At 36.4% G+C, this 14,197-nt stretch overlaps 1 protein-coding gene across 1 annotated transcript in view; it reads right to left on the reverse strand.

Moving 5' to 3' along the window:
• CNTNAP2 (contactin associated protein 2) overlaps window positions 1-13,552 on the reverse strand; it is a 2,149,916-nt gene extending 2,136,364 nt beyond the window's left edge. Inside the window, exon 1 of the mRNA XM_089329590.1 lies at window positions 12,128-13,552. Within this exon, the coding sequence (XP_089185716.1) occupies window positions 12,128-12,224 (97 nt within the window). The 5' untranslated portion in view covers window positions 12,225-13,552. The remainder of the gene's footprint in view (window positions 1-12,127) is intronic.
• Between the last annotated feature and the right edge of the window lie 645 nt (window positions 13,553-14,197).

Consider the following 14,197-nt stretch of genomic DNA (forward strand, 5'->3'; position numbering starts at 1 on the left):
TGGCTAATGTTTGACTAGCTTAGCTGTCTTTTTTTGCTCGGAATTTTCTTCCCCTGATGCTGTTGTAATGACTGGGTGTCCTTAATCACCCACTGATAAACCTACCCCTGCATTGGTTGAGATTATTTAGTAATTTTAATTTCCGTTTTATCATGCTTAATCATTACAGTAACTTATTAAGATGAAATATTCCAGAAGGAGCAGTGAAGGGGCTGCGATGTGGCACAATGGGCGGAGCCACCTATGATGCGGGCATCCCATCTGGGCACCAGTTCCTGTTGGACTGCTGTACTTCTATCCAGCTCCCTGCCAACGGCCTGGGGAAAGCAGCAAAGATGACCCAAGCGTTTTCGCCCCTGTAACCCATGTGGGAGACCTAAATGAAGTTCCTGGTTCCTGGCTTCAGATTGGCCTTGCCTTGGCCATTGTGGCCATCTGGGGAGTGAATCAACAGATGGAAGAGCTCTCTTTCTCCATCTTTCCTTCTCTAAATATCATTCTGACTGTCAAATAAACAAATAAATCATTTCAATAAACGCAAACTGAGCAGTTCAAGTTATTATGAAATTTAAAGAAATCATAAGATCTGCAACTTTTTTTAAAAAGTATATTATTGAACAATTCTTTGTCCACTAAAATATTGAAAATTGCATGTGTTACGCGGAAGCTTCTAAGATGGGTAATAAAATAATGAGAACACACGTCTTGATCCCCACCTAGGGCACCATGCTACCCCAAACACACTGATGTTCAGTGCATGTATCTGAGCAGTCTAACAATTGTTCTTCACGAGGAGAACTCTAGGAAGCTGGCACTTCAAGTCATCAGCATGACTTGCTTTTGGCTCCATCATTTGTGCCTTTGCCATTTGAAATTTTAATATGTAGAAACAAACACAGTGTGAGAGAGGCTCTAAATACTATAATTATAGACATATAAATGAGCAAACAGCAGATCTGAAAGCCTTTTATAAAAGCCCCATTGATGCCAATTTGATAGCAGAAACAATGTCATTTTTCATTTGTAGCATTATGAAATCTTTCTTTGGAAGGGGATACATGACTCTAGTTTTGCTAATTATATTCTAAACATGAGAAACAACATATGTTATATTCCAAAAAATTTATATTTTGAATGATAATATAGTCTTTGTTAAATTAAAATATTTCAGGTCATTGTATATAATAATTATGTAACATTAGACAGGTCTTCATGACAGAAAGGGCACTCAAATAGCGATATTTTCCTAATAGTCCTGGACAGATAGAACCTCAAGAATATGTTGCATTTCATATTAAGCAAATAGGTGTAAATTACTCTTTAAAATAATTATTTATTACTTTTGAATGTCAGTCTTCTGAAATACTTATCTATTTCATTTTATATTTTGATGCACAAAGACAAGTCAGATTTAAGGACAGATTTATGAAATTTCAAGATTAGTTACAGATAAACTTTCTTGTAATTTACATTATAATAAAATTATATTAATGCTTATTACAATGCATTTAGCTATCAAAAACCAATTCAATTTATAGTGGTTGGTACAACCTATCTATGTGTACTTCAGACACAATTTATATACAGAATTAACCCATTTAAATTTAATTAAATTTAATACTCAAATTATTTATATAACATTGGCTGAACACCTAGAAGTGTTATAGTTAATCTGGAGAATATGTATTACTATAAATCACAGTACCTTACCTTACAGAATATACTAATCCTTTAGTTATTAGTTTTTATCTATAAAAACATAGTAGCAAGCGCAAAAATTGTATTTAATTGGACCCTACTAATGCGAAGATATTTTGTAGATATTTTATGGCAGTAGACTATCAGGTTAATATTAAGCTTTTATTATATTAGCAACCCAGCTAGAGCTACTAACTGGAATTTACAGGGATGTAAATTTTTGGTCATTGTAAAAGAGAACTTGATTAAAGCAAAAACTGTAGTAAAATGAAACAAGTGGGCTTTAAAACTTTTGAATATCCTTATGCTTTGAATAACCCAGCATGGAGCTAATGGGTCGATTTTATGCAATGAATTCATTGCAATCAATATATTGCCTAGTGTGATAAAAGATGTTTTTGAAGTTTAGTCTCTTTTATACAACCACACCCTTATATTGAGAAAGAAATGGAGGCTTTGTCCATTCAAATTGTGAACTAACAGAAAAAGGAGTAACTTGTGTTTTACTAGGCATAGCTGAGGGCTCAGAATGAAGGAAAAAGATGTGACACAGGCTTTGCTAGACTGCAGATATAGGGGAAAAGAAAGTACAAAATAAAAGCAAAACAAATATAAGAACTTTTTTGTGCTTATCAAATTATATTTTATTATAATAATATGTTGAAATCAAATTCACTGACATTTCATAACAACTTTGTCAATATCAGCTCATCCACTGGATTATTATACACTGTATGCATATAATTACCAAATTTCTCAGCAACTACCTCTATTATTTATAAGATTTGCTGACATCTTAGTCACTCTATTTAAAGTACTTGTTAGGCACAATAATTACACTTGTCTTGAATTTGTAGTGAAATAACCACATTTTGTTGAAACAATGTTTTAAAAAGGGCAGTCAAACTTGAATTTTAAGAAATGTGACCAACCATGAGACTTAAGTAACATATAGAAAACACTACAAAGTAAAAGCACACAGGGAAAGGGTAGAGGGTAGAGTAAGTTGTAGAGAGTTCATATATGGTTTCGTTTTTCCACTGAATGGTAGATTTGTACTCATCAACAAACTAAGGCAAAACAATCATCAGAGTTTCAGCCTTTGAATGTGCATTTCTTGTCTTCCTTCTATTGTCAACACTGTAGGGTACTTTCTATCAGATAACTGGAGGTCATTTGCACTATTTGTCACCATTCTATTGTTCTAAGTCCAGATGCCACAGAAATTCATTATTGTAGTCTCGGTATTCTACCTGTAATCAGGCTGCCACATGTAGGTGGTGGTACCTCCATCTGATCCAAAGTTTTGAAGACTGGACCACAAATGAACTTCCCTAACACTCTAACACAGAAATAGGTATTCAAAGGAGGAAATAGAATGTGAAAGCTTTAAAAGAAATATGACTAGCAGCAACATACCATGTTGGAGAAACTGCAAGGACTTCAGGTACAATTAGAGTACACATGTTGGAGTGGGAGAAGACTATACAAAAGAGGCAGGGGAGAACCAGAGATGTGGCATCCATATGAAGATCTGTGCTTTAGAAGAGTATTTTTGGCATTGATATGGATGATAAGCTAGCAGAGTAGAGGCAGGAATATGCAGAGAGTCTCCCAAATTAATGTCTCTATGGAAATGTAGAACACCTTCAAACCATAGCAGTGGTTTGAGGAATGGAGAGCAAGGAATAGGAGCAAGAAATATTTAATAGCTTAAATCGGCAATTACTTTAGAGACAAATATTTTCCCACTTCCATTAAAGCAAACGAGATTTTTCCTTTCAACAAGACTCTCAAGAAAAGCTTTATGGATTAGATGTTATGTGAAATGGATCCTCAAAACAAAGCTTATAGATTAAACAATTATTATCTTTTAACTTTAGTAATGGCTATAACATTCACAGTTTTAGATACAGACTGTAAAATTCCCTGAAAACTGATTTTAACACGGCTGCTATTGATACTTGATAAAACATTTTCACAAACATTTTATGTAGCTTTAAATAAATGTTTATGTAATATTCACTAACAGTACCCAAAAGATGGAATTACACTGTAAAAGTACCTGATTATGAAGAAGAAGAGCATAAATGAGATCTTATTTATCATTTAATGATCTTATATTGGAAGGTCTGAGTTCTCTCATTTACATCAAATATATTTTCCTGTTTCCCAATACAATTTTCAGTCACCAAGACATATAATAATGTGATTAATGAATAATAAAACAAGAATTATTATGGCGATATGGTATTTCCTTTTAATTCCATGCAAGCAGTAAATTAACACTTAAAGCGTTGGCTAGATGCCAGCTGTAATTCAGTATTAGAGAATTCTAAAAGTGAGATACTACTTTACTCTCAGCAAGGATGTAGAACTAGATTATCCTGGTGATCTAGGCGTTATTTCATGGTGTGCCTCAGATTTACCATCAGCAAGCAGAAGCGCTGTTGTAAGAACTAATTCATTAGTGTATGCAAAGCGTAATGCCCAACCTAAAGCAAGCACCCAACAAACCCTGTATGAAATGTTTATACAATGCTGAGGGATAAAAAGACTTTAAAGTGTAGATAGTATCTATTGCTGCCTGGAGTTCTGGTAGAGCACATTCAGTGATTATTCTGAAAATGAAAGTTACTGAGTATTTGTAAAACTCAATCAGCAATATTTTAAAATTATATACACCCTTTTTGGGGCTGGTGCTGTGGTATAGTTGGCTAAGCCTATGTATGCAGCATCAGCCTCCCATATGGGCATGGGTTCTAGACCTGAACTAACCAGATTCCTGCTAATGGCCAGGGAAAGCAGTAGAAGGTGGCCCAAGTGCTTGGGCCCCTGCACCTGCATGGTAGACCAGGAAGAAGCTCCTGGCTCCTGGCTCTGGTCTGGCACAGCTCTGGCCATTGTAGCCATCTGGGGAGTGAGCCAGTGGATGGAAGACTGCTCTCTGTCTCGACCTCTCTCTGTAACTCTACCTCTCAAAGAAACGAATAAAAATTTTTCTTAAAAATTATATACGTTGTCTTTGGTCAAGCAATCCATTGTTTGGTGCCCATCAGTATATAGAATATTTAATAAGGCTGTTTATTTTTGCAACTTTAATGTTAGAAGCAATGTAAGTATCCAATTATGGCATATTCTTATCTTTGACACAATGTTAATTTCGCTGATAATAAGATGGCCATTCTTAATTGCATACTATGGATCATTGGCAAAAACCCCAATGAACTATGATAGCATCTGTTTTCACTAGTCCTTGGACACATATATGTTATGTTAAATATTTGACTAAAACCCACATACACAGCAGAAGTGCATGAGGCATAATGAAATAATATTTTGGAAGTTTCATTGCTACCATTAAAACTTCTATATTTCATAAATAAGTTTTATTTACACATTCTTTTCATATGACAATATTTGGGGTCAGTCAAGTAGTTTAAATGACAATAAATGCTATTTGATGGTACTTCATATCAAATAGTAGAAAAGCCATGTTTTTCACTTACAGACCAAATCTGATGGATCTCTATCTGGCTGTCCAGCATACCCTGTTGAGAAAGCTTCTGTGGTCATGTTAAAATTCACAAAGAAAAATGGCATGGCGGAGTGGTAAATTTTGCCTTCTGTATAACTCTAGGTACAAAGGAGAAGAAAAAGAATGCCTCTATTATGTGTTCTTCAATTGATTAGCTTTAAAAATATTAATGTGGCATATTCATTTACTCATCTGAAAAATTGATTCTCATATTTTATTTTATGGATATATTATTTTTGTTTGAACCAAAACATGTTTCATAATATAATATGTAAATTTTGATTTAGACTTTACTAGCAATTAAATAATTTATTGCAGAACAAGCCCTTTTCTAATGTGTATAGGAAGTTTTAAACAAATGTTACCCTAAAAGTGCTATAGCTTTTCTATGTAAAACTAACAGACTGAAATTTTTTCATGTTGTTCTTCTGTTCAACAATTTTGTCTACTCCTTGAAAGAGTTACAAGGCAACTTCAGAAAGTTGATGAAAATGGCATTAAAAATATGGGTTTATTTTGGTACCAATTTTTCTGAAATCCATGCATGTTTTTCATAATATATATTTTCTAAGTCACATAAAAAAACTTTGAGTTAAAATTATTTTGACCCAAAATAAACTCATTTAATTACACTTTCCATGAACTTTTTGAAGTTTCCTCATAAAGAGAAGTAAACGTTATTTATTTTTAATATTGCTCAGTAACTTGATTTCCACTAAGTATGAGAAGACTAGTAAATAAGTTAACAGAATGATACAATTTAATCTACATGTTTGTTTCATTCAAGAAAATCACTTGAGTTTGTATGATTTACAATATACAATTAGCACTTTATAGTATTTCATACTTAATAAGCTACTTATTAATTTAGAGAGTACATACTTATTTCCGTGTATTTCTTTCAATAATGTTGTAATTGAATGACAGGTGATATCACAATATTAGTAAGCAGAAAATTATGAGTCAGGGTAAATTTTTCATTTTTATCTACTGTTTTAGCATTACCTCTAATGCAGAGAGATACCAAATCCTTATTGAATTTAATTAAACTTTATACAACCAGATTCCAAGTTACAGGCTCCACACAGCACAGCTTTAGTGAAACTGACAATGTTTATATAGGTCACACCTCTTCTGCCTGCTAATTTCTATGATTCACAGTCCCACAGCACCATCCCAGTGCAAATGAACAGGGTGAATGTGTTAGCAAAGGCAAAACAGAACTTATGCATGTTCTGGGATATTTTTTTCCTAATAAAAGTGTACTCGGGAATTTTCTAAACATAAAAACATTAGAGCATGTATCATATATTACTGTTAATGTTTATAAGGGTGTTACAAACAATCTTAAATTATAAGACAAATGTAGAATATGGCTCTCAGGAATTCTTTCATGTTTCTTCAACACTTTTATACTATACCAAAAAATATGTTATGTTCAGCAAGCAAACCCAAAGTCAATGACTACATCTTTATTTTCAGATTTCCTACTATCAGGGGAGGTTTTGAAATCTGGAGTGTTATTAAAAAGTCAGTTACTTCAAGCTGTTCTTCTGAATAGTCTACCTCAAAATTGAAGTAACCAACAGTTTAATAAGATGTTTTTGATATTTATAATTAAGGAACAATTAACTTTGATTTCTATGTGTAGATGCTTTCTTTGTTTTAGGATAATAAATTTAACTCTTCCTGATGCACATGAAGTTACAACTAACTTAAAACATGAAATTTACCTGCTACTTACATGAACATGATGGAATTGCATATATAGTTACTAATCTGTAACCAGGATATAATTATAACATTAATGTTTTAATCATAGATTTAAAAAAAATCCTATTCTAAGCATCTCTCTGAAATAAGTATTACTAAAAGGACCATGATGAACAAATGAATGACAAGGCTTGGAGGTCATGATTAGATTAAGTTCAATTCCCCATCTCAGTATCAGAGCAGATAAGTCTTACTCATTATTGGTTTCTAGGAGATGTAGAAATTCTCTCAAGTTTCATACTAAATAATCTTATTACTGGCAAAACAGTATCTTTGGGATTTTAGTAGGTACAATACACAGTAATCCTTTCTTTTCTTGAGTAAACTCACAGATGGCAAATATTACTCTTTTTGCAATTATTTCTGATACAGAAGAGGGTTTCAGTGTGTGACAACAGTGGGATTCATTAACATTAATTCTAAAATTAAACAGACCTTCAAGCTATAGGAAGAATAAAGTCTCTCATACTATCATTCTTGGAAAGCTAAACTATATCCATGTATCTTTTAGCAGAATACACACCTGCAGGCAACCTAGAAGGAAGAGGAAGGGACCCAGCCTTGTGCAGCCAGCCCTTTCAAATGCATTTGTCAGATCAGCGACTCCTCCTCACATGGAGAGGAATTAGCAAACTTGACATAGGCCCTAAGAGTCACAAATATTGCTTTCTATTTGTAACTGTCTTCGGGTTTCAGAAAAGTGATTAGGGTGGAGAGAGAAGTTCTTCCACAGCCTTGCAACACCTGTAGTTGGTCAGAACTAAAACATATAGATTCTGTACATCTCAGGAGATGGAAAAATCTGGTAGTTTAACTGATGACTCAGAAGTATTCTTTTTGAGTTTTTCATCTAAGAAGTTGAAGACGTTTTAAAGATCTTTTTATCACAATTATTACATATTAAATATCAGAAATAAACAAATTCTTCCAATGTCCCAATATTAGATGATTGTAGAAATATACTTTAAGTTTTGGAAGGCCACTTATCTTAAAATATGTATCACTTTAAAAACACTGATAATATGCCTTTTTATTTAATAATGTAGATATAAATATAAAATTTATTTCATAAACCACTGTAATTGTGAGGTTTAAATTATTATGTACCCTGTCGTTTAGTTTTCAAAGTAGTAAAAATGGTAAAAATAAAGCACTTATCAAGCCAGTATCAGGAAGAGGGAATCTGAGAAATACATATTATAATTCTTGAACCCATTTACATCAATTACTACATGGATAACATGCATAAGTTGAGTTCTCAATATACACTTCATTTTTTTAAAGAAAAATCACACACGATATAGGGATTAAGATTTTATGCTCCCAGAATCTCTCCGTACTTTGCATACTACTTACAATGATAAGCAATATCTACTTAAAAACAAAAACAGAAGCAAGACAAGAATAAGCACATCATATTTTCTTCACTTTTCAAGCCAATCATGAAATGGAACATCAGACATATGTGTTCCCTTCTAAAAATGTACTGTTTTCCACCAGCATTTACTAATGTGGAAAAGTCAATTAAAATCTCACAGAAGTTCTAGAATTTGAAAGTTTTTGCCACTTAAAATATGTAAATTTTAATGTCTGATGTATAACAATCACTTTGATGCAGTCACCTAAAATGATTTGTTGTATACCTATATTTGTGTCAAGGTTAATAAAATACTATATTAAATTTTTGGATTCATTTTTTACCAAATTTTACCCTATCTTGATGGTAAAGGAATTAAATTTGAACACTGTTCTTATTTCCTATCAATTCCTATAAAAAAGTGGATTATGTATTACTCTCCAATGAGCAAATGACAATTTTCTTGTCATTAATTTTCATTAACCAATTAATTTTGCTGGCCTAAAATTTTTAAAAAAATAAATTCTTTTTATTAAGACAAACCAATCTGTATGTTAAAACTCAATATATGCTAATAAAATTTGCTTTTATATCTATTTGCATATTTCATGTCTAAAGTACACTTTGGGGTAAAGTATATGAATTGAGGACAGAGAAAATAGACTGACACACATTTTGATATTGTTGCATGGGAAAATACAAGTTAAAATCCTTGAATAACATGTTAGAAAATGTATGAATATACATGTAAATCACATTACCTATACTCAAGTATGCCATGTATTAAACAAATCTGATTATCTATACAGTTTGAAGCATGCATTTAAAGGATTTTACCAAATATATATATATATGTTATGTACATATATATACACACACATATATATGCACACAGATAACATGCATAAGTTGAGTTCTTACACAGCTTATATATAATGTGTATATACACTATATATGTATATAACATATATGTAAACTCATATTTGTTAGAAAGTATTTGGATCAATTGAAAACACATTTCCCAAATGTGACAGTCAGTAAAATAGTCAATAGTTATCCAAAATAGGTACAAATTAGCCTTTGTCAAGAAATTGAATGTAAGTGAAATTTTGATAAAATTTAAGAAGTTAATTTACTTAATGCTAGTCCAAATTCTTCATCATTTCAGATTCCTAGGTCAAGGTCTTTTTCATATGGTCAAATAAATACAATTCATTGAGAATAAAAGATTCTTTTTAAACTCTGTGTGCGTCCTGTGTGTATACATTTTCAAGACGAGGAGTTCTATGACTCCATCAGCTTAGTAGTGACCAATTTTCACTATATACAAAGAAATTATATGTTATTGGCTATCCTAAATGCAAACTTTCTTACAGCTTATTTTACTCTACTTCTATAAACTATAGTTTTAATAAATTTTGTATACTTTTCAACAATAGAGAAAATGAAATAAGCTATGAGTGCCTGCATATCTAAAATAGATTTATTACAAAATAAAAAAATACCATTTAAAAATGTCCACTGTATTAAAAAGTTATTTGGAAACAGTTTGAGCATAGTCATCAAATTTTAAATATATATCAAATAAAAATGTTACTTTCAGATTCCCATGCTACTTTTTGTCTTGTGATGACCTCTCCTGGTTGAATTGTTCATTATCTTAGATCCATGTAGTTACTACTTTTTTCTTTGAATGGTTCTAGCATTAAAAATACAATTGCCATACTCTTCTTCATATTTATACATATTGTAAGCAAAAATTTTCATTAAGAGTAAAAATACATTGAAATATAAAGTATTCAATATGTAAGGGCCTTCTAATTACTAAAGTCATTTTTTTATTATTTCATTCATTTCCAGGACATATGGCAACTTTAGTTTTGTTACACAGTAGGAAGGCAAATAAAATAAAACGCCATCTCAATTAATGCATGACACACGCTTAATCAATGAAGAGTAAGAAAACACTTGCTTAATAATCATATCCAACTATGAACTATCTTAAAAGTAATAGTTTCTATATTCTCTATCACAAATTTCTAACTAAATAGTAAAAACAAAAGTATTTCTAAAATAATAACTTTTCCAGTCCTAAAATATATTAACCCAGTGACTTCATGTGTGCCATTCTTGACACACGGCAAACATTTCAGATTGACTCGCATAAATAAAGAATAGAGAAACATGAAACTCAGAACCCAGAAAGAAATCCCTGGTGTTAGGGTCTTCAATAAAATAAATTCAAAAAAATATATTTAACTTTTAATGAGTTTATTTTCTAAGAAAAGTGGCAGCAAGTTCAATGTCACCAAACTTTGAAATGGCAACTGAAATTTCAACAGAACAGTTAACCACGGATATAGTTACCTCTCTGTGTAGAATTTAATACTAAGCAGTATAATTCTAAAAATGACAAAAGATGATGACAATATGTAACTTTTTTCAAGCTTAATCTAAGTGACCAAAAAATTAAATTTTGTTCAAGTTCATACAAGCTTAGATCGCCATATAGTATATGCCCACCATTGCAAGAAAAGAATAACCAATACTTGGAAAAAGGTGTCAAAATACTAGAACTAGTTCATCGTATGATACCATATGTACTAGATTCCTTGCCGCACCATGTAAGGTCCCTTCTCAATGCTATTCCTATTAATATGTATGCATTGAGGTATGAACATTAGTATAAACTTGTAGGCAAAGATGCAGAAACATATCCCAAATGCTTCACATAGGATGCATGCTGGAAAATACTGAACTTTCTTTCCCTAAGTGGAAAACATGCCTTTTGAAGGTCTAAAAATTTCCATGGCAACTGTTTACCAACTTACTCATTCTCAGAAACAAGTATATGCTTATGAACACCATGCTAAGATTCCTATAGGCAATGGTTCCAGGGCTTAACTCTTTCCAGCCAAAGGGGAAATCAGGCAGTTCCTCTCTATACATACAGTGTTCACTTCAAAAGCAATGCAGAAAAATGGGCTGATGTCTTCCATTTATTTTTAAACCTCATGAAAACATAGCAGTCTTTAAAAAAAACCAAGCAGTTAAATCACACAGAAACATACATGTGGAACAGCATCATCTTCCTGAAAGCTGTTAAGAAATCTGCTCATTACTCCATTTTGCACTGACTGTCCCAAATCCTAGATTGCATAGGTCACATCCGTTACATCCAACCACCACAGACCAACGCAGCCGAAGTTACAATAATGGATTCACGGTCTTCAATTTTAATAAGCAAGTACTAAACGAGTCTCAACTTTTCAAGGAGACAGAGGAGGTTAAAGAGAATCTAGAGTTGTTCAGACTGTTTAAAATATGGTCCCCTTCCATCTCTAAACCCGTTTCAATTAAAATAAAATCATAAATAACAAGAAGAAACTTATTTGTCCATGGTCTTCACTTCTCATTCACTGACGCCCCTAAGCAAATGCACTGAACTCTCTGCACAAACAACTCCCAAGAAGCCACCGGCCACACGAATCACTCTAACCGAGCAGTTGCCATCTAATCTCCAAGACCAGGAACAACTTTCCAGAAACGCCACCGACGACAGCACCCTCTCCCCTAAATCCGGAGCGCGCTGGACTCGGAGTTTCTGTGCTGCAGTGGCTGCAAGTGCGTGCCAGCGGAGACGCACACAAACCAGGGGCGAGAACTGCGAACGCACCTCCGAGTTGGTACCCGGGTGCCCAACATCAATGCGGCACTGAAACTGCTCCAGTGCGGAGGAGCGGGAGGAGAGCGCTACTTACGGGACGCGGAGGGAGCTGTCCAGGCTCTGCAGAGGAAGCTGCTGACCATCCAGAACCAGAGCGCTGCCCCGCAGCCGGCCGGCGCGGCCACCACCATCCTGCGCCTCCCGGGCGGCGGTACTCCCAAGGCTGGCTGCGTAGATGCAGTGCGTCTCTCCGCGGGGCTCTCAAGGGGAGATGGGCTGTCCTCGAAGACCAGGGAGCGCCGAGCCGCCCCCTCCGTTTCCTCGCCTGCCCGCAGCCCCTCCAGGCTCCAGCTCTTCTGGGCTTGGAGCAGCAGGGGCGGCTCAGCCTTCCTTCTCCCTGCGTGCGGGTCTTGCCTCCTGCTCTGCGAGCCAGTGAAATGCCGAGAGGAAGAAATTCAAACCGAGAAGGAAAGGGAGGGGGAAGAGAGAGGAGGGGACTGACACCGACCCCGCCCTCTCCTCGGGAAAAAAAAAAAAAATCACCAAAGGAAGTGGATGGGGGTGGTGGATCCGAGAGCGGAGGCTGCAGAAGACAGACGGCGGTGCTGCTGTTGCCACTGCGGGCGAGCGCTCCCTTCGCCACTGGGCAGCGTGACTCGGAGGGGTTTCCAATCGGCTGTCAGCTCACATGGAGAGACTGAGTGTGTGCGGAGCGCGCAGCGCAGCCGGCGGCGCACGCACGGCCTCAGCGCTGCGCGGCGCGGGGAAGCGTCTCTCGCAGGTGCAGCGCGAGCAGCAGCGGCAGCCGCCTCCGCCGCCGGGGAGCCGGAGCCGCGGCCGCCGCCAGCAGCGCCTGCAAACCCGGGCGAACGAGGCGGAGGCAAGCCCTGCCCTCTCTTCCTTCCTGGGCCCCCTCCCCGGCTCCTCCTCCGCCGCCGCCTTTTCCTCCTCTACCGCCACCTCCTTCTCCTTACCGTACCCCTCTGGCTGTCAGAAACCGTCTGCCTGCCCTGCCCTCGCCTGGTTTGGAAGCAAAAGAGAGGAGGAAGCTATGGGCCCGGGTTCAGCAGCTGGGGCGGGGGCGCAGTAGGGAGGCGCGCGCCTCTCCCCTGGCGGGAGGTGGTGCTGTCCGCGGTGCTGAAGTTGGGGGTTTGCGGTGTAATCTTGGAACCCTGCTCCAACCCTGGCCGCCCTGGACCCGGCTGCAGGAAGGAGAACCCCCGCTCTCGGGTGCCTGCTCTTTTCCTTCTTTCCTCCCCTTCGGATAGAGATGGTACAGGCTCCCGGAGCTCCGGCCTCCCGGGAACCACAATCAGGCGTCCGACAGGCAGGTCTTCCGAGTGGTCCTAACACCAAGTGACGGAGCTAAACATCCCGACTGACAGAAGCAGCGAGGGAGGACTGCAGACGCCACGAATGCAGATGTTTTCCATGTGTATTTAATTCATACCCATACATAGGCAACCGTACACCGAACACGCTGCTGCCAGGAAAACTACATTCAGGCAAACACGCACACAAACAGATATAAACACAAGACGAAATAAATAAGCAGGCATATGGATAACTACATCAAGGTATCTGAGACATCACAAGTACTGAGAATTAAGAATGTGTGGAGACCTAGATTTTATTTGCACATTTGACAATTTCTATAATAAATCTCAAGCCCCTTTCCCCAGCACATATCTCCCCACACTCCACCCTCCATAGGGTTTCCTGCCATCCAGTCTACATAAAGTACTTGGATTCTTATCTCTCTGCACAGCCAATCCTTTCATTGGCTGTACTGACACAATTAAAAATTATTGGTCATCTAAATAGCTAATGATGTTTAGGGAGGGCAAAGTAGGAGTAACCATGTCTTTCAATGTAATGCAATGAATAAGCATTTGCCTTTGAGGATGAATAAATTTTTTATGGAGACTTGCCTACTCCTGAAATAGACTCTGAGTTTTTAATGTGGTGGTTAGGTCTCGGAAACGTCTACTGTAAACAGTACTGTGCGTTCACTGCATAATTAGTATGGTGTTAATGGGCCTGATTCAGCATTCTTTATCTGAGCTTTGTTTCTTATTGATTTAAAAGGATGCACTGTCCTAGTAAGAACCGCAGATTGGGTAAGATCTGGAAAATGAAGAAACACGCAGATGACCAACAGGGG

The sequence above is a fragment of the Oryctolagus cuniculus genome, chromosome 3 (genome assembly GCF_051225735.1).
Source record: "Oryctolagus cuniculus isolate XC-2025 breed Fujian yellow rabbit chromosome 3, ASM5122573v1, whole genome shotgun sequence".
In the NCBI taxonomy this organism is placed as follows: domain Eukaryota; kingdom Metazoa; phylum Chordata; class Mammalia; order Lagomorpha; family Leporidae; genus Oryctolagus; species Oryctolagus cuniculus.